Source organism: Nomascus leucogenys, chromosome 18 (genome assembly GCF_006542625.1).
Source record: "Nomascus leucogenys isolate Asia chromosome 18, Asia_NLE_v1, whole genome shotgun sequence".
NCBI classification, from domain to species: domain Eukaryota; kingdom Metazoa; phylum Chordata; class Mammalia; order Primates; family Hylobatidae; genus Nomascus; species Nomascus leucogenys.
In genome coordinates, this window is record NC_044398.1 from 18827126 (window position 1) to 18851289 (window position 24164).

The following is a 24164-nucleotide window of genomic DNA, read 5'->3' on the forward strand; positions in this document are numbered from 1 at the left end:
ATGTATGATAGATGTGCAAAGACATATTTGATACTTATATTTAAATAAATAATGTGAAAGTTTGAATTTTACATATTGGTGGCATTTCTCTCTTCTCACAGTTAATCATATTCGAAATGGTATTGACATCTTGGTTGGAACACCTGGTCGTATCAAAGACCATCTGCAGAGTGGCCGATTGGATCTTTCTAAACTGCGACATGTTGTGCTTGATGAAGTGGATCAGATGTTAGATCTAGGTTTCGCTGAACAAGTTGAAGATATTATTCACGAATCCTACAAAACTGGTATATCCTAATTCAAAATAAGCACATTAGTAATTATTCTTCAATCTTAAATGCAAACGAGTTTTTATTTAATAATTTTTATTGCAGCGTCCCCTGCGTTCTAACAAAACTAAAATAATTTGGTATCTGTTCTGTCCTTGAAAAAGAAAGTATGATAGCATCATTTTAACTATTTTCTTAGCTGTCTATGCTTTATTCTATTTTTTTTATAGTCAATAGTTAGATTTACTAACTCATTGATTTCTTTGTTCATTGTTCCTTCTTAAATTCTCACTTTACTTTTGGGTTCAGTTCTCTTCATATTGTCCCCCAGTTTTGCAAGTTGAAAGTTTTAATAATTGCAATGAAGTCTGTGTGTTAAAAATTCACTCCAAGTTTTACATTTTTCATTATTTTTTTGAAGCTTGGGGAGATTTTTAAGAGCTGGCTACATCGTGGGAAATTAAGAAAACATTTGAATTCTTTTTGTTTATTTAAGATTCTGAAGACAATCCTCAGACTTTACTTTTTTCTGCAACTTGCCCACAGTGGGTATACAAAGTTGCAAAAAAATACATGAAATCCAGATATGAACAGGTTGACCTTGTTGGAAAAATGACTCAAAAGGCTGCAACTACTGTGGAAGTAAGTAGCTTTCTAGCATGATAGATTTTAGCTTTTAGTTGGTATTTACTTTTGACATTTGTTGAAGCTAAACTTAAGTTTTGGGTACCTCTTCGGGCCTAATCTTCCTTTACTGCTCTTAGTAAGACACCTATATATTTTTATAGTCTGAGTAGCAGAATAGAATAAATAGGGGGAAAAAAAGCACGTGAATAGGCAAGTCCTAATAGGAAACACACAAGCAGCCATATAGACAGTTTTGAAGTGTTTCTTTCTTTCTCTCTTTAAAGCAGCTCAAAACAAAAACAACAAAAAACAAAATATTTACAACATGACAAAGAAGGAGATTTATATTGACTAGAAAAGAATAGTGTGGAGATAATTTGTTAAAGCTGAGGTGAAAAAAAGTTAGATCCTCATCCCATTCCCCCAAACCAAAAAAATGTCTCAAAGATTTAAAAAATTAAGCTGTAAAATAACTTAAACCAGACGTAGGTGAATAAAGAGTTTTTTGATTTCAGGAAAGGGAATGCTTTTCTAACATAGAAGTTGGGCTGAGCATGGTGGCTCATGCCTGTAATCCCAGCACTTTGGGAGGCCAAGGCGGGCAGATCACTTGAGGTCAGGAGTGTGAGACCAGCCTGGCCAATATGGTGAAACCCTGTCTCTACTAAAAATAGAAAAATTAGCCGGCCTGGTGGCGGGCCCCTGTAGTCCCAGCTGTTTGGGAGGCTGAGGCATGAGAATCACTTGAACCCGGGAGGTGGAGGTTGCAGTAAGCTGAGATTGCGCTGCCGTACTCCAGCCTGGGTGACAGAGAGAGACCCTGTCTCAAAAAAAAAACAAAACAAAAAAACACCATAGAAGTCAGAAGAAGAATCCATAAAGGAAAAGGTTTATAATTTTAACTCCATGAAAGTTAAACCAATGGTATGTTTAAAAAAGGAATTAGGGCCAGGCGTGGTGGCTCATGCCTGTAATCCCAGCTTTTTGGGAGGTTGAGGCAGGCAGATCATGAGGTTAGGAGATCGAGACCATCCTGGCTAACACAGTGAAACCCCATTTTTACTAAAAATACAAAAAATTAGCCAGTCATGGTGGTGGGCACCTGTACTTCCGGCTACTCGGGAGGCTGAGACAGGAGAATGGCGTGAACCCGGGAGGTGGAGCTTGCAGTGAGCCGAGATTGCGCCACTGCACTCCAGCTTGGGTGACAGAGTGAGACTCCGTCTCAAAAAAAAAAAATGAAAAAAAAGGCTGTGTGCGGTGGATCACACCTGTAATCCCAATGCTTTGGGAGGCCGAGGTGGGCAGATCACGAGGTCAGGAGATCGAGACCATCCTGGCCAACATGGCGATACCTTGTCTCTACTAAAAATACAAAAATTAGCTGGGTGTGGTGACGCACACCTGTAATCCCAGCTACTTAGGAGGCTAAGGCAGGAGAATTGCTTGAACCCAGGAGGCGGAGCTTGCAGTGAGCCGAGATCGCGCCACTGCACTCCAGTCTGGAGACAGAGTGAGACAACATCTCAAAAAGAAAAAAAAAAAAGAACTAAAGGTAATATTTACAGTATTTATGACAGGAAACTAGGTAACATGTCATCTTTCTATTTAATAGATGCATATATATGTGTATGTAGGAAAGACTAAGTGACTAAGTGAATAGTAGTATCTGCAGAATGTAATGCAGTGGTTAAAAACAATTAGTGATAAAAACCAAATTATACAATGATGCATACAAAAATTACACTATTTAAAAAAATACACTAATAGTGCTAAATGGATTCCTCAGGCAGTTATGTAAATATACAAACACAGGTTGAAAGAATAAACATCAAATAATGATTATTTCTGGGAAGGGGTGTGCTGGATGGTAAAAAGAAGCTTTGTGGGCCGGGCATGGTAGCTCATGCCTGTAATCCCAGCACTCTGGGAGGCCGAAGTGGGTGGATCGTGAGGTCAGGAGTTTGAGACCAGCCTGGCCAACATAGTGAAACCCTGTCTCTACTAAAAATACAAAAATTGGCTGGGCATGGTTGCGCACGCCTGTAGTCCCAACTGCTTGGCAGGCTGAGGCAGGAGAATTGCTTGAACCCAGGAGGTGGTAGTTGCGGTGAGCTGAGATTGCACCACTGCACTCCAGCCTGGGCAACAGATTGAGACTCTGTCTCAAGAAAAAAAAAAAAAAAAAAAGAAATAAGAAAAAAGTAGCTTTTTAATTTTGTAATGGTTGAAAGTTTTGCAGTAAGAATGTAAAATGTATAGTAAAAAACAGTTGATAAGGACATTTTCAAACATATAAAATTGAATAGAAAGATTGAATAGTATAAAGAACATGATGTACCCATTACCTATTACCAGTCTTTAACAATGATCTTTTCTTCACCCCTGCATTTGAAACAATCCCAGTCATCATTTCATCTTCAAGTAATTGAATATATTTCCAAAATGATAACTAAGGGCTCTTTAAAACCACAGTCATTATCACAGTAGAAGAAAAACAGTAATTTTTTTTGAGATGGAATTTCACTCTTGTTGCCCAGGCTGGAGTGCAGTGGTGTGATCTCAGCACACTGCAACCTCCACCTCCCTGGTTCAAGTGATTCCTCCTGCCTCAGCCTCCTGAGTAGCTGGGTTTACAGGAGCCCACCACCACACCTGGCTAATTTTTTGTATTTTTAGTAGAGACTGGGTTTCGCCATGTTGGCCAGGCTGGTCTCGAAATCATGACCTCAAGTGATCCGGCTGCTTTGGTCTCTCGAAGTGCGGGGATTACAGGCGTGAGCCACTGCGCCTGGCATAGTAATTATTTAATATCATTAAATACCTAGTGTGCACATTGCCCTCGCTGTCTTTTTTAAATAGTTTGTTTGAATCTGGATCCAAATACAATTCTTACGTTGCTACTGATTGATATGAGTCTTAAACATTTTATAATCTATAGTTCCTTTTTTTCTTTGCAATTTTCTGTTGAAAAAACTCATTTGTTGGCCAGGCGCGGTGGCTCACACCTATAATCCCAGCACTTTGGGAGGCCAAGGCTGGTAGACCACCTGAGGTCAGGAGTTCGAGACCAGCCTGACCAACATGGTGAAACCCTGTCTCTACTAAAAATACAAAAATTAGCAAGGCATGGTGGCATATGTCTGTAGTCCCAGCTACTTGGGAGGCTGAGAAAGAAGAATCGCTTGAACCCAGGAGCGAAGGTTGCGGTGAGCTGAGATTGTACCACTGAACTCTAGCCTGGGTGACAGTGTGCGACTCCGTCTCAAAAAACAACAACAACAAAAACTCATTTGTCTTATGAGTTTCCCGTGGTCTGTTTTGCTGATTTGCATCCCTGTGGTTTTTATTTTTACTTATTTTTTTACTGTTAACACCACTCAAAGATGTGATGGGTTTTCTTGTTTGTTCGTGTTGTGTTTTTGTTTTTGTTTTGAGACAGAGTCTTGCTCTGTCGCCCTGGCTGCAGTGCAGTGTGGCATGATCTCAGCTCATTGCAGCCTCCACCTCCCAGGTTCAAGTGATTTTCCTGTCTCAGCCATCTGAGTAGCTGGGACTACAGGCATGCGCCACCACGCCCGGCTGATTTTTTGTATTTTTAGTAGAGACGGGGTTTCACCATGGTCTCGATCCCCTGACCTCGTGATCCGCCCGCCTTGGCCTCCCAAAGTGCTGGGATTACAAGCATGAGCCACCGTGCCCGGCCTACAGCCATCATTTCTATCTAGTTCCAAACATTTTCATCACACCGGAAGGAAACCCAGCAACCATTAAACAGTTACTCCCCATTCCCTCCTTTTTTTTTGTTTTGTTTTTGAGACAGTTTAGCTCTGTTGCCCAGGCTGGAGTGCAGTGGCCTAATTTTGGCTCACCGCAACCTCCACCTCCCAGGTTCAAGCAATTCTCCTTACTCAGCCTCCCGAGTAGCTGGGACTACAGGCACCCATGACTAAGTTTTTGTGTTTTTAGTAGAGATGGGGTTTCACCATGTTCCCCAGGCTGGTCTCGAACTCCTGACCTCAGGTGATCCACTGGCCTTGGCCTCCCAAAGTGCTGGGATTACAGGCGTGAGCCACTGTTCCCAGCCTCCATTCCCTCCTTTCTTTATCCACTGTCAACCACTAGTCTGTTTTTTGTCTCTATGGATATACCTGTTTTGGATATTTCATGTATAGTCATGTGCTGCATAACGATGTTTTGGTCAGTGGTGGACCATATATACGATGACACATATTCGATGGTGGTCCCATAAGATTAAAATGAAGCTGTCCTATACAGGTGTATCAGTTTTCATCTTTTATGCCGTATTCTTACTGTACCTTTTCTATGTTTAGATATGTTTAGAGACGCACATACTTACCATTGCCTACAGTGTTCAGTACAGTAACATGCTGTTCAGGTTTGTAGCCTAGGAGCAGTAGGACATACCATATAGCCTAGGTGTGTGTAGTAGGCAATATCCTAGGTTTGTGTACGTACACTCTTTGATGTTTGCGTAACGATGAAGCTGCCTAACAATACATTTCTCAGAACGTATCCCTGTCATGAAGCAACGCATGACTGTAAATGTAATTGTACAATTTGTGACTTTTTATGTCTTGTTTCATTCACTTAGCATGTTTTTGAGGTTCATTCATATAATTTTTATTATGTACAATGAAATGTAAACTCTTTTTTTTTTTTTTTTTTTTGAGACGGAGTCTTGCTCTGTCGCCCAGGCTGGAGTGCAGTGGCGTAATCTCGGCTCACTGCCAGCTCCGCCTCCCGGGTTCACGCCATTCTCCTGCCTCAGCCTCTCTGAGTAGCTGGGACTACAGGTGCCCGCCACCACGCCCAGCTAATTTTTTGTATTTTTAGTAGAGACGGGGTTTCACTGTGGTCTTGATCTCCTGACCTCGTGATCCGCCCGCCTTGGCCTCCCAAAGTGCTGGGATTACAAGCGTGAGCCACCGCGCCCGGCCGAAATGTAAACTCTTGTGTACATTTGCCTATTTTTGAAAAATTCATATGTGTGTAACCCAAACCCTTATCATCATATCGAATATTGCCATCATCCCAGAAAGTTCCCTCATGCCCCGTCCCAGTCAGTATCCCCAGTTCAGAGACAACCACTGTTTGATTTTTCTTCCACAATTGATTGGTTTTGCCTATTCTAGAACTTCATATAAATGGAATGATACTGTATGTGCTCATTTTCTGTAAGACTTTATTCGGCATTTTTTTTAGGGTTCATATTGTTCCATGTATATCAGTAGTTGGTTTATTTTAATTGTTGAATGGTATTCTGTTTGAATATACTGCAGTTTGTTTATTCTTTCATGAGTTTATTGATGACCATTTGTCTATATTGTTTTTAAGTGCTGTTGAGGAGAGTCTTTGTCTTACAGTCTCGCAGGAAGGCTAATTCTTGACCAGATAGAAAAAATACACAAGAGAAGTATTTTAAAATAATTTTAATGAAACAAATAATGTGATATTTTCTTTCTTCAAAGCATTTGGCCATCCAGTGTCATTGGTCTCAGAGGCCAGCAGTTATTGGAGATGTCCTTCAAGTCTACAGTGGGTCTGAAGGAAGGGCTATTATTTTCTGTGAGACCAAGAAGAATGTAACTGAAATGGCTATGAATCCACACATAAAACAGGTAAGTCTTTTTTTCATGCTTTCTCTAATTGAAATTATGGGGATGAATCACTGAACGAAAATTATATTGTCCTTTGTGGACCAGATTTGATAGTCATTCTCAAAACTGAGTTGTAAGGCTGGGCGTGGTGGCTCACACCTGTAACCCTGTGACCTGATAAGACAGAATAGAATTTTATCAGTTTTGTTTGTTTGTCTTGAGACGGGGTCTCCCTCTTATGCCCAGGCTGGAGTGCAGTGGGACAATCATGGCTCACTGCATTCTTGACTTCCTGGGCTCAGGTGATTCTCCCACCCCAGCCTCTTGAGTAGCTGGGACTACAGGTGCATGCCACAATGCCCAGCTAATTTTTTGCATATTTTGTAAAGATGAGATTTCACCATGTAGCCCAGGCTGGTCTTGAACTCCTGAGCTCAAGCAATTCCGCCCTCCCCTTGGCCTACCGAAGTGCTGGGATTACAGGTGTGAGCCATCACACCTGACCTCTTATCAGATTTTATCAGTTTTTTTTTAAGACTTTGAAAATGTGATCTGGAAAATATAAGTTGAAACAAAATGAATTTCTGTGGGTAAGAGAGGGTAATATTTTAGAGTTGTATTACAAAACTACAAATTTTTATTAAATTAATAAATCAGAATACTAAATCCATGTGTTTTTTTCTTTCTTAAAAAATACCTTTTGGCTGGGCGCGGTAGCTCATGGCTGTAATCCCAGCACTTTGGGAGGCTGAGGTGGGTGGATCGCCTGATGTCAGGAGTTCAAGACCAGCCTGGTCAACATGTTGAAACCCCATCTCTACTAAAAATATAAAAATTAGCTGGGTGTGGCGGTAGGCGCCTGTAATCCCAGCTACTCAGGAGGCTGAGGCAGGAGAATCACTTGAACCCAGGAGTTCAGTGATGTAGCGGGGAGCTGAGATTGTGCCACTACACTCCAGCCTGGATGACAGTGAGACTCCATCTCAAAAAAAAAAAAAGAAGAAAAAAAAAGCTTTTAAAGAAAATGTCAAACATGTACAAAAGTTGATAGAATCATGTAATGAACCCCTATGTATTCATCCACCAGCTTCAGTAATTATTTTATTTATATGCTAATCTACCTCTTCTTTCAGAAGTATTTTGATGCAAACCCTAGATATCATACTATTATATCCATAAATGTTTGGGTATGTATCTCTAAAAGAAAAGGATTTAAAAAAAAAAAAACACCAATACTGTTATCACATCTAAAAAATTAATATTTAGAAATATTAATTCATTTCACATTATCAATTGTCTTACAAATGGTTATTTTCTTTTATTGTTTGTTTTCTTGAATCTGAGTCCAAATAAGATTTTTACATTGTGTGATTATTAAGTTGCTTTTAATATATGGATTACTCCTTTATGTATTTTTTGTAGCTTTTTTTGTTTAAGAAACTACATTGCCATAAATCTAGAGTATTGCTTCCCCATGATGTCATTTAACGTGTTCCTCTGTCTTCTATATTTTCTGAATATTCAGGTTTGTTTGTTTGTTTGTTTTGGGCAGAACTACTTCATAGGTGGTGTACTTCCAGCAGGAGGTATATATGTCTAGTTCTTTTTGTGATGCTAACATCCACCAATAATCAGTGCCATCAGTCCTTATGTCAGTGTCTCTCCAGTCATTTTTGTTGTTTGTGACTTGTTACTGAGTAGATTCCTGAGAAAGGGCTTATGGAAACAGTATCGCCTATTGATAATATCTTGTTTGTGACTTTGTACCTGAAAATTATTTTGGCTGTATATGAAATCTTGGTTCACATTTTCTTCCCTTCATTGTCTTAAATATGTTACTTTACTGTTTTTGGAATAAAGCATCGCTATAAAAAGTGAGATGCCAGTCTAATCTTTTTTCCTTATATGTGATTTTCTTAAAATCTTTTTTCTAAGTGATTTCCTTTAAAAATCAGTAGTTTTACTAGAATATATTTTGGTGGTGTTCTTTGTCAGTTTTTCTGGGTACACAGTGTACACTTTCAATTTGTAGTTTCATATGTATTTTTTAAAAGTTTCAGCAAAATTTTCTTGAATTACAATTTTTAGCATTTGGTTTTACAGTTGCTTTGGTTTTCTTCTTTAAAGACTCTTGTTGTGCATATGTTGGCTGTCTTTTTTGAATCTCCCTTGTCACATCAAATCTTTTTCCTCTTTTTCCTTATTCAGTTTTCAAAATTTCTCTTTTTTTTTAAGAGACAGGATCTTGCTGTGTTGCCCACATGGGAGTGCAGTGGCTATTCACAGATGTGATCATGGCACTTGATAGCTTTGAGCTCCTGTAGCTGGGACTGTAGGCATGCACCACTACACATGCCTCAAAATTTCGCATTTTTAAGAAATCTGTTGTGTTTATTCAGTCTTTTACTCTTTCTAGTATAGTCTTAATTTGTGAAAAGTTATTTTTTATTTCTACTTCTTTCTTGAGTTATTTTATCTCATTGAAAAACTGAAAAGTTTTTCTTGATTTTTGTTCTTTACTATAGCATTAAAATTTTTTCTTTTAGCAGGCATGGTGGCTCACACCTGTAATCTCAGCACTCTGGGAGGCTAAGTCTGGAGGATTGCTTGAGCCCAGGAGTTCAAGAAAAGCCTGGGCAATATAGCGAGACCCTGTCTCTACAAAAAATAAAAAAATTAGCCAGAGGTGGTGGTGTGTGCCTGTACTCCCAGCTACTCGGGAGGCTGAGGTGGGAGAACTTCATGAGTCCAGGAGCTAGAGGTTACAATGAGCTATGATCGTGACGCTGTACTCTATCCTGGGTGACAGAGTATGACCCTTTCTCTCTCTCCCTTTTTTTTGTTTTTTTTTTTTGAGAGTCTCCTTCTATTGCCCAGGCTGGAGTGCAGTGGTACAATCTCGGCTCACTGCAACCTGTCTGCCTCCTGGGTTCAGGCGATTCTCTTGCCTCAGCCTCCTGAGTAGCTGGGACTACAGGCACGTGCCACCACACCCAGCTAGTTTTTGTGTTTTTAGTAGAGACGGGTTTTACCATATTGGCCAGACTGGTCTCAAACTCCTGACCTCGTGATCTGCCTGCCTTGGCCTCCCAAAGTGCTGGGATTACAGGTGTGAGCCACCGCACCTGGCTGAGTATGACCCTTTCTCTTAAAAAAACAAAAAACAAAAAACTGTGTTTGCGTGTGTGTGTATATATAACTTAAAAAATTTTATATATTATTTATATATTTAATATATGTAATATATATTTTATTTTTTTTTCTGAGATGGGGTCTCTGTCACCCAGGCTCAAGTGCAGTGGCATGATCTTGGCTCACTGCAGCCTTCACCTCCCAGGTTCAAGTGATCCTCCCACCTCAGCCTCCTGAGTACCTGAGACCACAGGTGCGTGCTACCATGCCTGGCTAAGTTTCATTTTTGTAGAGATGGGATCTCCCTATGTTGCCCAGGCTGCTCTCATCCTGAGCTCAAGTGATCCACTTGCCTCTGCCTCCCAAAGTGCTGTGATTACAGTCGAGAGCCACTGTGCCCAGCCAATATATGATATATATGTATATTTTATTTATTATTTTTTAATTTTTTGTTGAGACAACAGTTTCACTCTATCACCCAGGCTGGAGTGCAATGGCAAGATCTCGGCTCACTGCAACCTCTGCCTCTTAGGTTCAAGCGATTCTTATGCATCAGCCTCCAGAGTAGCTGGGATTACAGGTACGCACCACCACACCTGGCTAATTTTTGTATATTTAGTAGAGATGGGGTTTCACCATGTTGGCCAGGTTGGTCTCAAACTGCTGACCTCACGTGATCGTTTTGCCTTGGCTCCCCAAAGTGCTGGGATTATAGGCATGAGCCACCATGCCCGGCCATATACGTTTGTTTGAGTTCATTCAAAATGGTATGCTTTTGTTTTGTGGATAAGCTTTTCTAGATCCCTTTATTTGTGGAGATAGTCTGCTTTTTTTTTTTTTTTTTTGAGACAGAGGCAAGCTCTGTGGCCCAGGCTGGAGTGCAGTAGTGTGATGTCAGCTCACTGTGACCTCTGCCTCCCAGGTTCAAGCGATTCTCCTGCCTCAGCCTCCAGAGTAGCTGGGATTATAGTCGCTGGCACCACGCCCAGCTAATTTTTGTATTTTTTTTTAGTAGAGATGGGGTTTCACCATTTTTGCCAGGCTGGTCTAGAACTCCTGACCTCAAATGATCCGCCTGCCTAGGCCTCCCAAAGTGCTGGGATTACAGGCATGAGCCACCGTGTCTGCCAATTTTTTTTTTTTTTTTTTTAAGAGACAGGGTCCCGCCATGTTGTCAGCATTGGAGTGCCTTGGCTATTCACAGACACAATAATAGCACACTGCAGCCTCTAACTCCTGGCCTTAAGGGATCCTCTCTCACCAGCCTCCTGAGTAACTGGGACTGCAGGCATGTGCCACTGCTCCCAGCTTATTCTGCTTATTGTTTTTTTCCTTCCTAATTACTTTCTGTGAGATTTGACTGTGATCTCTTCTGTTGCTCATTTTTTTTTTTTTTTTTTTGAGACGGAGTCTCGCTGTGTTGCCCAGGCTGGAGTGCAGTGGCGCAATCTCGGCTCACTGCAAGCTCTGCCTCCCGGGTTCATGCCATTCTCCTGCCTCAGCCTCTCCGAGTAGCTGGGAGTACAGGCGCCTGCCACCACGCCCGGCTAATTTTTTGTATTTTTTATTAGAGACGGGGTTTCACCGTGGTCTCGATCTCCTGACCTCGTGATCCGCCCGCCTCGGCCTCCCAAAGTGCTGGGATTAGAAGCGTGAGCCACCGCGCCCGGCCTGCTCATTTTTAAATTAAGTTAAACTTTGAACTTCAGATGGGAAGGCATTGGTGAGAATACTTCTGGCGTCACAGCTCTAGAGCTGCTGCTTCTGTTATTTTTGTTAGTGCTTAAAAATATAGTCTGTAAATTATATCTGAGTAAAGCTGTTAAAAAAAAGTTTACTTTCTAGTTCTAGCTATGTCTTTCCTCACTTTTCTCTGTATCTTTTTTTTTCTTTGATCCTGTTATTCTTGGCATCCTTAGTTTAGATCCTCTGTCCAGCAGTTTCTCCTCAGTATGGGGCTTTGTCCTGGAAAGTGAGCATTGGCTGTTATTTTAGAAAGTTTTTATAGGCCCCAGCTTGCTCCAATCCCTGCAGACCTTAACTCTGGCTCCTCACAATCACCCTCAAGTATATAAAAATCCTCCCAGGTTCAGCTGCTGTTGTCAACAATTTGAGAATATGCCTTCCAGGTAGCGTTTCGTTATGCTTTCAAGATGGCAGACCTGAAAGACTGGGTCCCTGAATCGCCTGTTCTTAGGACTAGCAAATTCCCCCACGTAGATACAAGAATTATCCTTCCCTCTCATGTTTTTTTTTTTTTTTTGAGAAGGAGTTTTGCTCTTGTTGCCCAGATTGGAGTGCAATGGTGTGATCTTGGCTCACCACAACCTCTGCCTCCTGGGTTCAAGTGATTCTCCTGCCTCAGTCTCCCAAGTAGCTGGGATGACAGGCATGCGCCACCATACCCAACTAATTTTTTTTTGTATTTTTAGTAGAGACAGGGTTTCTCCATGTTTGTCAGGCTGGTCTCGAACTCTCGATCTCAGATGATCCACCCGCCTCGGCCTCCCAAAGTGCTGGGATTACAGGCGTGAGCCACCGCGCCCAGCCTCTGCTCATATTTTAGAAATCATGAGACCATTTTGTCAGTTATTTGTTATATGTATCGTCTGTGGATTTTTAGTTTTGTTATCCTAGTTGATGTGTGTTATGTGGGAACTAGAGACTCAAAGTCACTGTCTTCCCCAGTGTCATTTTAACTAATTGTGTAGTATTAGCTTTGATGTTTAAATGTCCAGTATAGGCCAGGCATGCGTATAATTCTAGCACTTTCGGAGGCTGATGTGGGAGGATCATTTGAGGTCAGGAGTTTGAGACCAGCCTGGGCAGCATAATGAGACACTGTCTCTATAAAAAGTTAAAAATTAGCCAGGGCCAGCTGCAATGGCTCATGCCTGTAATCCTAGCATTTTGGGAGGCTGAGGTAGGCAGATTGCCTGAGCTCAGAAGTTCGAGACCACCCTGTGCAACATGGTGAAACCTGGTCTCCACTAAAATACAAAAAATTAGCCAGGTGTAGTGGTGCACACCTGTAGTCCCAGCTACGTGGGAGGCCAAGGCACAAGAATCACTTGAGCCTGGGAGGCGGAGGTTGCAGTGAGGCGAGATCATGCCATTGCACTCCATCCTGGGCAACAGAGCAAGACTCTGTCTCCAAAAAAAAAAAAAAAATTAGCCAGGTGTGGTGGCACGTTCCTGTATTCCTGTCTGCTTGGGAGGCTGAGGCGAGAGGATTGCTTGAGCCCAGGAGCTAGAGGTTGCAGTGAGCTATGAACATGACACTGCATTCCAGCCTAGGTGACAAAGTGAGACCCTCTTTTTTTTTTTTTCTTTTTTTTTTTTTTTGAGACAGAGTCTCACTGTTGCCCAGGCTGGAGTGCAGTGGCACCATCTCGGCTCACTGCAAGCTCTGCCTCCCGGGTTCACGCCATTCTCCTGCCTCAGCCTCCCGAGTAGCTGGGACTACAGGAGCCCACCACCACGCCCGGCTAATTTGTTGTATTTTTTAGTAGAGACAGGGTTTCACCATGTTAGCCAGGATGGTCTTGATCTCCTGACCTCGTGATCCACCCGCTTCGGCCTCCGAAAGTGCTGGGATTACAGGCGCGAGCCACCGCGCCCGGCCTTTATCTTTTTAGGAGACAGGTTCGCCAGGAGCTGTGGCTCACGCCTGTAATCCCAGAACTTTGAGAGGGCAAGGCAGGCGGATCACAGGGTCAGGAGATCGAGACCATCCTGGCTGACATGGTGAAACTCCATCTCTGCTAAAAATACACAAAATTAGCCGGGCGTGATGGTGGGCGCCTGTAGTCCCAGCTACTCAGGAGGCTGAGGCAGGAGAATGGCGTGAACCTGGGAGGCGGAGGTTGCAGTGAGCCGAGATGGCGCCACTGAACTCCAGCCTGGGCGACAGAGCGAGACTCTGTCTCAAATAAATAAATAAATAAATAAATAAATAAATAAATAAATAAATAAAGTCCTCTATAAACAGATAGATGGTAAATAGTGAAAGAGTGGTAGAGGGTAATTGATTTACCTTTCTTTTCGTTGCTTTAAAATATTCAGTAGCAGTTGTCTTGCAGAAGCTTTTTTTAGTCTTGAAGAAATTGTCTTGCTACAAAGGTTGGGGGAGAATTCCCCTTTCAGTGGACAATAATCTGTTTCTGTGATTTGGAGAATGGAATTCTCCATCCTCCATTCTGCTAGGTGACTTTGCTATTTAGATAGAAAGTATTAGTAGTATCTCATTACGAGTTATATGGGATTTTATGGATTAACTACAGAACCTGAATAGTTTTTTGTTTTTATTTTTAAATTGTAATTTACTTGTAAAAAGTCAAGTTTTACTTGGTTTCCCCCAGAAACAAATGCCTTCTACATTCCTTTTTTTTTTTTTTGAGATGGAGTCTTGCTCTGTCTCCCAGGCTGGAGTGCAGTGGCGCGATCTCGGCTCACTGCAAGCTCCGCCTCCCGGGTTCCCGCCATTCTCCTGCCTCAGCCTCTCCGAGTAGCTGGGACTACAGGCGCCCGCCACCACGCCCGGCTAATTTTTTTTGTATTTTTAGTAGAGACGAGGTTTCACCGTGGTCTCGATCTCCAGCTGGGTTTGGTGGTGCACCTGTAATCCCAGCTACTCAGGAGGTTGGGGCGGGAGGATCGATTAAGCCCCAGGCAACACAGCAAGAATCCCCTCTCTAAATGGATGAATGAATGAATCATTAAACAGTCTCTGGCAACACAGCAAGAACCCCCTCTCTAAATGAATGAATGAATGAATCATTAAACAGTCTCTGTCTCTCACACAGAGATACACACACACACACACACACTTTTGGAAAAAAAATTATTCGAAAGTTGGAGACCTGGAAACCATCACTGATATCATGAATGTAGTATGTTCCTCTTAGGACAAATTATCAAGTAAAAAAAACCCTGCGTTCTTTTTTTTTGAGATAGGGTCTTACTCTGTCACCCAGGCTGAAGTGCAGTGGTGTGATCATGGCTCACTGCAGCCTCAATCTCCCAGGCTCCAGTGGTTCTCCCACCTCAGCCTCCCAACCAGCTGGGACTATAGGCATGCGCCACCACACCTGGCTAAGTTTTTATTTTTGTAGACAGGATCTCCTTGTGTTACCCAGGCTGGTCTCGAACTCTTAGCCTCAAGCAGTCCTCCCACCTCAGCCTCCCAAAGTGCTGGGATTACAGGCATGAGAAAAAAACCTGTGTTGCAATTGAAAAATTCACTATGAAAAACCATCCAACTTATTTAAAGTATATTTGTTTATAACCTTTTTTTCAAAAATTAGATGTTTCTTCTCTTGAAATATGTTTCTTAACTTGGGTTATATGATAACCACGAAGGTTTATTTTCTTCTTTAGCTAACCTTTCCCAGTTTCTTGTGAGGTCTTTTTGTATTCTTGTCTATACTTTAAATATTGGTATTCCTTACAGATCTGATTCTTATTCTACATATTTTTCATGGAGGAGAAAAGAATAGTGATTAATAGCATAGACTTGGGAGTCAGATTGGGGTTTAAATCTCAGTTGTGCTACTTACTAGCATAATTTTGTACCTACATATGTATGCACACATACTTACATATATATATTGTCCTGCTTTTAAGAAGTGGTATTTCATCTGCTTTTGGTGAAGAAAAAGTAAATTAAAAAAAATATATTAGCCAGGTGTGGTGGCCCATGCCTGTTATCCCAGCACTTTGGGAGGCCAGGGCAGAAAGATTGCTTGAGCCCAGGAATTTGAGACTAGCGTGGGCATTTCATTTATATAGTAGATGTATTTTTAAAGGGAGTCTTATGCATGAATTAAACATCTTAAAATGTATTATGGAAATTGTATAAGCTTCCTATTTAAAGGGATACTTTTGAGCAGGCCGCCATGGTTCATGCCTGCAATTCTAGCTACTCAGGAGGCTGAGGTGGGAGGATCTCTTAGCGCAGTATTTTGAGGTTGTAATGAGCTATGATTTTGCCATTGCACTGTAGGTTGGGCGACAGAGCAAGATTTCATCTCTTTAAAATAAATGAATAATAAAAGGATGTTTTTGAAATTAAAAGAATTTCCCTGGGAAGCCAAGACAGGAAAATTTCTTGAGGCCAGGCATTCAAAAGCAGCCTGGAAACATAGCAAGAATCTGTCTCTACAAAAAATAAAAAAAATTGCCTAGGTGTGGTGGGACACACCTGTGGTCCAAGCTACTGAGGAGGCTGAGGTGGGAAGCATTTCTTGAGTCCAGGAGGTCGAGGCTACAGTGAGCAATGATCATGCCACTGCACTCCACCCTGGGCGACACAGTGAGACCCTGTCTCCAAAATAAATAAAATTAAAAAGGTGGTATTAAAAATTACTTTCTTTTTTTACCATTTTAATATTTAGATAGGCCGGGCATGATGGCTTATGTCTGTAATCCCAGCACTTTGGAAGGCCAAGGCAAGAGGATCACTTGAGCTCAGGAGTTTAAAACCAGCCTGGGCAACATAGTGAGACTTCATCTCTATTTTATTTAAAAAAAAAAATTGTTTATTTAAAGCATTTTGCATAGTGCATTTCTTTTCTTGAAGCAAGGAGTCAATTAGTATAGGAATATAGAAGTATAGATATGTATAGGTAGATCTAATCACTCCTATGGCTCCAGTCATTTAGTATATGGTAATGATACCCAAATCTTTTTCTCACTGGGATCTGCCTCAAGAATACTAGATCTACTGGCCAAAGACACACCAACCTTTATGTTCCTAAACCTGAATTAATTAACTTTCTACACTCCTATACCCACTCTGTCTCCAGCATTCCCTAGGGCTGAATAATACATCTACCCATTGCTTAAACGAGAAATTTATGTGTCACTCTTGAATTTATTCCTTACCATCCAGCCAGCTACATAGTATTTTTGGATTATATCTCCTATGGTTTAAAGTGTTCCATTTATTTCTTTTTTCTTTTCTTTCTTTTTTTTTTTTTTTGTTTGAGACGGAGTCTTGCTCTTTCGCCAGGCTGGAGTGCAGTGGTGCGATCTTGGCTCACTGCAACCTCCGCCTCCTGTGTTCAAGCGATTCTCCTGCCTCAGCCTCCTGAAGCTTGTATTACAGGCGTGTGCCACCACGCCTTGCTAATTTTTGTATTGTTAGTGGAGAGGGGGTTTCGCCATGTTGGCCAGGCTGGTCTGGAACTCCTGACCTCAAGCGGTCCGCCCACCTCCGTCTCCCACAGTACTGGGATTACAGGTATGAGCCACTATGCCCTGCCTGGTCCCTTTCTTTCTTTCTTTTTCTCTTTCTTCCTTTTTTTCTTTCTTTCCTTCTTTTCTTTTTCTTTTCTTTCTTTTCTTTCCAGATGGAGTTTCACTCTTGTTGCCCAGGCTAGAGTGCAATGTTGTGATCTCGGCTCACTGCAACCTCCACCTCCTTGGTTCAAGTGATTCTCCTGCCTCAGCATCCTAAGCTAGGACTACAGGCGTGCACCACCACACCCAGCTAATTTTTGTATTTTTAGTAGAGACGAGGTTTCACCATTTTGGCCAGGATAGTCTCAATCCCGTGACCTCATGATCTGCCCATCTTGCCCTCCCAAAGTGCTGGGATTACAGGCATGAGCCACTGCGCCTGGCCTCTTTTTTTTTTTTTTAAGGTAGAGTCTCACTGTGTCACCCAGGCTGGAGTGCAGTGGTGTAATCTCGACTCACTGAAACCTCCATCCTCTGCCCCTGGGTTCAAGTGATTCTCCTGCCTCAGTCTCCCTAGTAGCTGGGATTACAGGTGTGCAACACCATGCCTGGCTAATTTTTGTATTTTTAGTGGATACGGGGTTTTGCCATGTTGGCCAGGCTGGTCTGGAACTCCTGACCTCAAGTGATCTGCCGACTTTGGCTTCCCAAAGTACTGGGATTACAGGTGTTACAGGTGTGAGCCACTGTGCCCAGCCTGGTCCTTCCCTCCCTCCCTCCCTCCCTCCCTCCCTCCTCCCTCCCTCCTTCCCTCCCTCTTTCTTTCTTTTCTTTCCTTCTTTTTTTTTTTTTTTTTCTGGTGGAGTTTCACTCTTGTTGCCCAAGCTGGAGTACGATGATGTGATCCTGGCTCACTGCAACTTCTGCCTCCCGGGTTCAAGCGATTCTCCTACCTCAGCCTCCTGAGTAGCTGGGATTACAGGTGCCTGCCACCATGCCTGGCTAATTTTTGTATTTTTAGTAGAGACGGGGTTTCACCACGTTGGCCAGGCTGGTCTCAAACTCCTGACCTCAGGTGATCCACCCGCCTTGCCCTCCCAAAATGCTGGGATTACAGGCGTGAGCCACCGTGCTCAGCCTTCATTTATTTCTTACACCAGTTGCAGAAGCTAAATATCTGAGAATCATGTATAATGTATCTCTTTCCTTTATACATCATTTCTACTCCCTTGAGTATGTCCTTGCAATTTCATCAACTAATAGTTCTTGAATTCAGTTATGGTGTCACCTCTACTTACCTTTCCAGCCTCATCTTATACTTCCCTCTCATTTTTTTGTGCACACACTCCATACATGCTATGGTTTTGTTTTTTTTGTTTTTTTTTTTTGGGGCAGGGAGACAGGGTCTCACTCTGTCCCCCAGCCTGGAGTACAGTGGCACAATGGCTTATTGGAGCCTCAACTGCTTGGGCCCAAGTGATCCTCCCATCTCAGCCTCCCAAGTAGCTGGGACGACACGTGTGTGCCCCTACACCTGGCTAACTTTTTATTTTTTATAGAGATGGAATATCCTTACATAGCCCAGGCTGGTCTTGAACTCCTGGGCTCCAGCCATCTCCTGCTTTGGCCTCCCAAAGTGCTGGGATTACAGGCATGAGCCACCATGCTGGTCAGCTCTTGAATTTGTAGTCTACCTTGCCTAGCAACTCCTACTCATCCTTCAGATCTCAGTCCAAAGCATCACTTTTTAGGGAATCCTTTCTTGCCCCAAGCTAGGTCAGATTGTCCTCTTACAAAACCTCATTGCCTCTTAGACCCGTGCATCATCCATTACATTCATTGTCTAAATTTATTTGCATGCCTAATTATTTGATTAATGTCCATCTTTCTGACCAGGATATAAAGACTATGAGGACAGAAGCAGTCTTATTTTTGTTCACCTTTTATCCCTAGTGCCCAACATGTCGTAGGTCATTATATATTTGTGGAGTAAATAGGTGGTCATTGCCACCATCTTAGTGAGGCCACTGATAACCTCTTTATTTCCTTTTTTAGAGACAGGGTCTTGCTCTGTTACCCAGGCTGATGGGTGGGTGACGGATCATTTAAAAAAAAAATATATATATATATATATATACACATAACACACACACACACACAATTTTTTTTTTTGAGATGGAATTTTGCTCTGTTGCCCAGGCTGGAGTGCAGTGGCACAATCTCGGGTCACTGCAACCTCTGCCTCCTGGGTTCCAGTGATTCTCTTGCCTCAGCCTCCCGAGTAGCTGGGATTACAGGCACCCACCACCACACCCGGCTACTTTTTTAGTAGAGACAGGGTCTCACCATGTTGGTCTCGAACTCCTGACCTCAGGTGATCCGCCTGCCTTGGCCTCCCAAAGTGCTAGGGTTACAGGCGTGAGCCACTGTGCCTGGTCATATAATTTAATATGTTCATGATATTTTTCTGCTTATAATCATTCAATTGTTTCATATCATCCTTAGGATAAAGTTCATATTCTATTCCAATCTCATCTCTCACTCCCTAACCCCTCACCCCCGCTCCCTTTTCACTCTGTTTCAGCAGTGCTCAAATATTTGTAGGTTCCACTCCCCGTTCTTTATGTATGATATTTCTTCTACCAGGAACTCCCTAGCCTTCTGCTCCTTCTTTTACCTACTAGTTCCTTATGATGTCAGGTCTCAGCTTCAGTGCTGCTTTCCCCTCAAACAAGATTGAGTTAGATTTCCCTCTTAAGTATTCCTGTAACACTCTGAACCTATACCTGTGATAGCACACATCATACTGTATTGAAGATGCCTGTCAGCTGGTTGTCCCAGAGCCATTTCTTTATGAATGTTCTAGAACCAGGTATAATCCAGGCAGATAGCAAGCGCTCACTAAATTTATTCATGTATGCATGAAGCTATTTAGATACCAAGGCTGAAATACTGTTGGGGTTAAATTACTGTTATGAACTTCTGTTTTTTGAGATGGAGTCTCGCTCTGCCACCCAGGCTAGAGTGCAGTGGAGCGATTATGGCTCACTGCAACCTTCACCTCCTGGGTTCAAATGATTCTCCTGCCTTAGCCTCTCGAGTAGCTGGGATTACAGGCATTCATCACCACACCTGGCTAATCTTTGTATTTTTAGTAGAGATGAGGTTTCACCATGTTGGCCAGGCTGGTCTTGAACTCCTGACTTCAAGTGATCCACCCACGTCAGCCTCCCAAAGTGCTGGGATTACAGGCATGAGCCACTGAGCCTGGCCTGATCATCGTTACGAACTTTTTGACTTTAATATAGTGGCCAGGAATACTAGGAAGTGTATTTATAATACCAGGAAATTCGCAGCAGAGATGAAGATCTACCTAATATAAATAGGTTCAGTGTCACTAATGCAGCAGAGATGAGGATCTACCTAATATAAATAGGTTCAGTGTCACTAAAAATTACAGACATGTAAATTAAAACATCATTGGGAAATTATTTTTGCCTATTAAATTCACAAAGATTACAATGATTTATAATATACAAGCTGGGTAGGGTATGTTGAAATAAATACTCAGAGTATTGAAGAATAAAAGGTACACAACTTTTTTTATAATACAGTTTTTTAAATAATACAGTTTCTATTAAAATGCTACATGTTCATAATTTTTGACCCAGAAATTCAACTTCTAGATATGTATCCTACTGAAATATACAGATACTGGGGCATCCAGAGATACAAGTACAAAGTTACAAAGTTGTTCATTGCAACATTGTTTTTGTTTTTTTTTTTTTTTGAGACGAAGCTTCACTCTTGTCCCCCAGGCTGGAGTGCAATGGCATGATCTCAGCTCACTGCAACCTCCGCCTCCCGGGTTCAAGCTATTCCCCTGTCTCAGCCTCCCAAGTAGCTGGGATTATAGGCACCTGTCACCACACCCAGCTAATTTTTTGTATTTTTGGTAGAGACAGAGTTTCACCATGTTGGCCAGGCTGGTCTCGAACTCCTGACCTCAGGTGATCTGCCTGTCTCGGCCTCCCAGAGTGCTGGGATTACAGGTGTGAGTCACCGTGCCTGGCCCATTGCAGCATTGTTTCTAAAGGTGAAAATGTGAATACAGCCCAAAAGTTCATCAGTAGGATATTGCTAAAATAGATGCTGGTGCATCCATATGAATAAATTATATACAGTTTAAAAAAATTAGGTAGCATTTTATCTATAGATGTGGATAGCTAAGATACACTAAATTTATCAAGTAGGTTACAAAACCCTACCTATGTAATATCCATGTTATAAATAAATACATAAAGTCATAGTATATGCTAGTGTAATGTGAGTATGTATGTATTAAAAAAAAAAGTGGCCGGGTGTGGTGGCTCACGCCTGTAATCCCAGCACTTTGGGAGGCCGAGGCCGGTGGATCACCTGAGGTCAACGAGTTCAAGACCAGCCTGATCAACATGGTGAAACCCTGTTTCTACTAAAAATACAAAAATTAGCTGGGCGTGATGGCAGGCACCTGTAATCCCAGCTACTCGGGAGGCTGAGGTAGGAGAATCGCTTGAACCTGGGAGGTAGAGGTTGCAGTGAGCCAAGATCGCTCCATTGCACTCCAGCCTGGGCAATAAGAGTGAAACTCTGTCTAAAAAAAAAAAAACAAACAAAAAAAACTGACGGAATATTTACCAAACCCTTAGCAGTGAATTATTTCTAAGTCACTAGTATTGGGGAAGCTTTTACATTTTATGTTAAATATTTTCTGTCATGTTTGACTTTTTTTTTTAACAGTAAGCATGCATTGTTAAAATTATCAAAGTAAGATTTAAAAACATGCAAAAGGAGCACAGACTAGATGATGTTGTGGTGCTATCAGTTGCAAGTATGAGCTGTACACTTAATTTTCTACCCCTTTCTCAAATAGAATGCCCAGTGTTTACATGGGGACATTGCACAGTCACAAAGAGAAATAACACTAAAAGGCTTCAGAGAAGGTAGTTTTAAAGTTTTGGTGGCAACCAATGTGGCTGCCCGTGGTTTGGACATTCCTGAAGTTGACCTGGTGATTCAAAGTTCTCCTCCTCAGGTAGGAAATGGGATTTGATTTGGGAAAAATAAGAGCAATTTTATAAATTCCCATTTAATTTACAACATATTGCTTGGGATGTGAAAAATATGTCATCTCTTCTTGCTCTTAGCCATTTTTTGTTAGTGTGATATTAAATTTATCAGATTCTGATACCTTTGCAGATGATTAACTCTATTGTTTGTATTTGAAGCATGGAGCAACAAAATCAGGCAGAGAATTATAAAAAGTTGCCATAAAGAAACCTGGGATGAGGTGGATTAAAAGGTTTTAAATCATATTGCCTTTACCCCAAAATCCACACATATAAATTGTTTGGAATGTTGAAAAGGGCAACAGGATTGAAATAAATATATTATTATTAACATTATTATTTGGATTCCAGAATGACTGGAACTTGCTAGATTTTTAAAAAGTATTACCTCTTATAATCTTTAGGATGTTGAATCCTATATCCATCGCTCTGGACGCACAGGTAGAGCTGGACGGACAGGGATTTGTATATGTTTTTATCAACCAAGAGAAAGAGGTCAACTAAGATATGTGGAACAAAAAGCAGTAAGTAGAGTTAAATTATTTCAGGCTTATTGTCTAAATGGTGCCTTAAAAGAGAGCTCTTCTTATATTTATTCTTACAAGTAGGTCTTCATAACTTTTCTCAGTTTAAGCTGCATTTGGATGTGAAGCCTGCAGAGATCTAAATTTATATTAGCTTCAAGACTTTAATACAGCTTTTATCGTGAAGACAGTGGAGCTGACTTTCTCATCTTTTCCTTGAATTTCTCTCTTCATACTAAAATCAGAAGTGCATTGTGATTTCAGTACTTCTTAGTCCAGCATTGTAAATGGGTGACTAAAAGATTGTCTTGGTATAATAGTTCAGATTCTTTTAAGTATGGTACAATAGACAGTTTCTAAAGAAACTGTACATTTTCTGTGGTCTGGATTTTTTGTGGTATTTCACATTTTTTCCTATTTTTATATGTGTTTTTATGTGCTATTTCATATACTTTGTAAAATGAGATAGTGTAATAAGGAAAAAAGCTGATAGATTTAAACATCTGTTTTTTGTGGTTTTTTTTCTTCAAATCAGGCTTGTTTTACAAGTGAAATTCCATGATTGTAACTAAGGGGCAATTCAAAAAATTATTTTTCTCTTTCTGAAATTTGTAATTGATGATTTATTAGAAAAAAAAAAAACAGATCTTGGCTGGGTGCAGTCGCTCAGGCCTGTAATCCCAGCACTTTGGGAGGTGGAAATGGGCAGATCACTTGAGGTCAGGAGTTTGAGACCAGGCTGCCCAACATGGTGAAACTCCATCTCTCCTAAAAATACCAAAATTAGCTGGGCATGGTGGTAGACACCTGTAATCCCGGCTACTATGGAGGTTGAGGCAGGAGAATTGCTTGAGCCCGGGAGGTGGAGGTTGCAGTGAGCCAAGATCACGCCACTGCACTCCAGCCTGGGCAACAGAGCAAGACTCTGTCTCAAAACAAAACAAAAAAGATAAAACTGATCTTTTAATCTGCTAGGGCTATGAAATCTTTAAATCCAAGAAATAGAAATTCAACGAACTATTAAAATATTAATTTGGGAATTAATTGTAAAGACTTCCATTTTTCTTTAATGTAACTCTTTCATTTTCAGGGAATTACTTTTAAACGTGTAGGTGTTCCTTCTACAATGGATTTAGTTAAATCTAAAAGCATGGATGCCATCAGGTATGCTTTCTAAACTTGCTGAATAATTGTTTCTTTTGTATTAGGCTATTCATCTGTAAGCTCTCCCAGTTCAAATAGCAGAAAATTTTAATCACCAGTTTTACCAGCAGACATTTAGTTATATTAAAAATATAAAAATGTCGGCCAGGCGTGGTGGCTCATGCCTGTAATTCCAGCACTTTGGGAGGCTGAGGCAGGCGGATCACGAGGTCAGTAGATCGAGACCATCCTGGCTAACACAGTGAAACCCTATCTCTACTAAAAAATACAAAAAATTAGCCAGGTGTGGTGGTGGGCACCTGTAGTCCCAGCTACTTGGGAGTCTGAGGCAGGAGAATGGTGTGAACCCAGGGGGCGGACCTTGCAGTGAGTCGAGATCGCACCACTGCACTCCAGCCTGGGTGACAGAGTGAGACTCCGTCTCAAAAAAAAAAACAACAACAACAAAAAATATATATATATGTATATATATATAATGCATATATGTATATATAATGCATATATGTATATATATGTATAATGCATATATGTATA

General features: G+C 41.5%; 1 protein-coding gene across 6 annotated transcripts in view; it reads left to right on the top strand.

Moving 5' to 3' along the window:
- Positions 1–24164, top strand: part of DDX50 (DExD-box helicase 50) — a 47419-nt gene that overhangs the window by 12171 nt on the left and 11084 nt on the right. For 5 of the 6 annotated variants that reach the window (XM_003258197.2, XM_030799157.1, XM_030799161.1 and 2 more), the window contains 6 exons: positions 102–287; positions 766–911; positions 6389–6538; positions 21747–21908; positions 22347–22466; positions 23557–23630. In XM_003258197.2, the coding sequence (XP_003258245.1) occupies positions 102–287; positions 766–911; positions 6389–6538; positions 21747–21908; positions 22347–22466; positions 23557–23630 (838 nt within the window). The remainder of the gene's footprint in view (positions 1–101; positions 288–765; positions 912–6388; positions 6539–21746; positions 21909–22346; positions 22467–23556; positions 23631–24164) is intronic. The other variant, XM_030799156.1, reaches the window with a different exon arrangement.